This window comes from Calidris pugnax, unplaced genomic scaffold (genome assembly GCF_001431845.1).
Source record: "Calidris pugnax isolate Ruff unplaced genomic scaffold, ASM143184v1 C15150136, whole genome shotgun sequence".
Lineage (NCBI taxonomy): Eukaryota > Metazoa > Chordata > Aves > Charadriiformes > Scolopacidae > Calidris > Calidris pugnax.
In genome coordinates this window covers 4,444-6,189 of record NW_015094470.1, presented here as the reverse complement: position 1 = coordinate 6,189, position 1,746 = coordinate 4,444, and the positions used below count along the sequence as shown (strand labels likewise).

Sequence of the window (1,746 nt, the reverse complement as noted above, 5' to 3'; positions counted from 1 at the left end):
GTGGAATACTAAAATGAGGTGATGGTATGGATGACTTCTGGACTCCCAGGCATTAGCAAAGGGCACCTCTCCTGTCCCCAAGCCTGTCTGCTGCAGAATCAGATGTGAAAAAACTGTCCTAAAAATGCCTCGTATAGGGTCAAGCTTTCTGCTTTTTCTCAGCTTTGTGGTCTTGATGATCTCTCTATATTTTTTCTGCCTCTGTTTTTCCTTATTTAATAAGCTAAGCTTTTGTCTGTTCTCTTACCCACTTAGGTTGTGGTAATTTTCATGCTGTAAAACAATTGCCTAAAGTGCCGCATCCCTTTACCAGAAGCCCTAGCGAGAGCAGTGTGTATCATGAATGTGTTTCATGACTGTTTCTTTTGCTTTTCCAGTCGATTCTGGCGTGGACGCCTTGGCAGTGTTTATGGCAAGCAGCAGCACGACGGACGTTGTGAACCGCAACAGCCCGGCCACCCCACCCAACACCCTCAACCTGCGCTCCTCTCACAACGAGCTCCTGAATGCAGAGATCAGGCACACGGAGGCCAAGAACAGCACGCCCCCAAAATGCAGGAAAAAATATGCCCTGACTAACATTCAGACAGCCATGGGGCTTTCCGACCCTGCGGCGCAGCCCCTTCTGGGGAACGGCTCGGCCAATATCAAGCTGGTGAAGAATGGGGAAAACCAGCTGAGGAAAGCCGCCGAACAGGGACAGCAGGATCCCAACAAAAACCTCAGTACCACTGCGGGCATAAACGTAACTTCTGAGAAGTTTGAAGGCAAAGAGCCGATCCCGCAGGATCCCTCTGGCTGTGAAATATTACCCTCGCAGCCAAGGAGGACCAAGAGCTTCCTGAATTACTACGCGGATCTAGAGACATCTGCTAGAGAGCTGGAGCAGAATTTTGTTGCGATGGAAGATAAATCGGCACAAAGCAACAGCCAGGCTTCCACCCTTATTGTCAACGGGGAAGCCCTGCCCCGGAAACAAAACAAGCTGTCGAGCCCAGAGGATGGCCAAGTTGCCACGGTGTCGTCAAGCCCTGAGACTAAGAAAGACCACCCAAAAACTGGGGCCAAAACAGATTGCGCCCTCCACAGAATTCAGAACCTGGCCCCAAGCGATGAGGACTCCAGCTGGACCACCCTGTCCCAGGACAGCGCCTCGCCGAGCTCGCCCGACGAAACAGGTACAAAGCTAAAGGCTGCTGGTGGCCACTGATTTAGAAATGTGTTGCTTAACCCTTCCCAGCTATAGGACAGCTATAGAGAGGGTCCTAAAAATATGCTGACTGCGCCTTTTGCTAATTTATAAATAATTACTCTTCACTAATCAATGGGTAAAAGTTGTGAGAAGTACATGATTGCCTGGAGATGCTAAGTTACTGGTAGGTACCTGCACACAACAAACGTTTCTGAGCAATGATTTTTAGGTTCAGCAAAGATTTTTACTTTTTGAATTCAAACCTTTGTGAGTTTGAATTCAAACCCTCTGCTCCCAGTCATTTGATGGTATGCTTTTATTTAAAAAAAAACAAAAAAAGAGTTCTCCCAAACCTAAGGTAATTTAATTTCTGTGTTTTGCTTTCTCTGCGCAGCAGTTCCATACAGTAACTCAGAAGCTGAAATCATAGTATTTCATATTTTGGATGCCTGGGCTCATTAATTATTTGAACAGTAATGATGACTTCTGCACTGGCTCTGTTGTGATTTACAACACGTGTATTATTTTAAAACTCTAGAGATCTCATTTACTCT

General features: G+C 46.6%; 1 protein-coding gene across 1 annotated transcript; it reads left to right on the top strand.

Moving 5' to 3' along the window:
* Positions 1 to 377: 377 nt before the first annotated feature.
* On the top strand, positions 378 to 1,178 carry LOC106900772 (amyloid beta A4 precursor protein-binding family B member 2-like; the record flags this gene model as incomplete). Its single annotated transcript, XM_014962907.1, has 1 exon — positions 378 to 1,178. A coding segment is annotated over one exon (801 nt), but the record flags the coding sequence as incomplete, so codon positions are not given.
* Between the last annotated feature and the right edge of the window lie 568 nt (positions 1,179 to 1,746).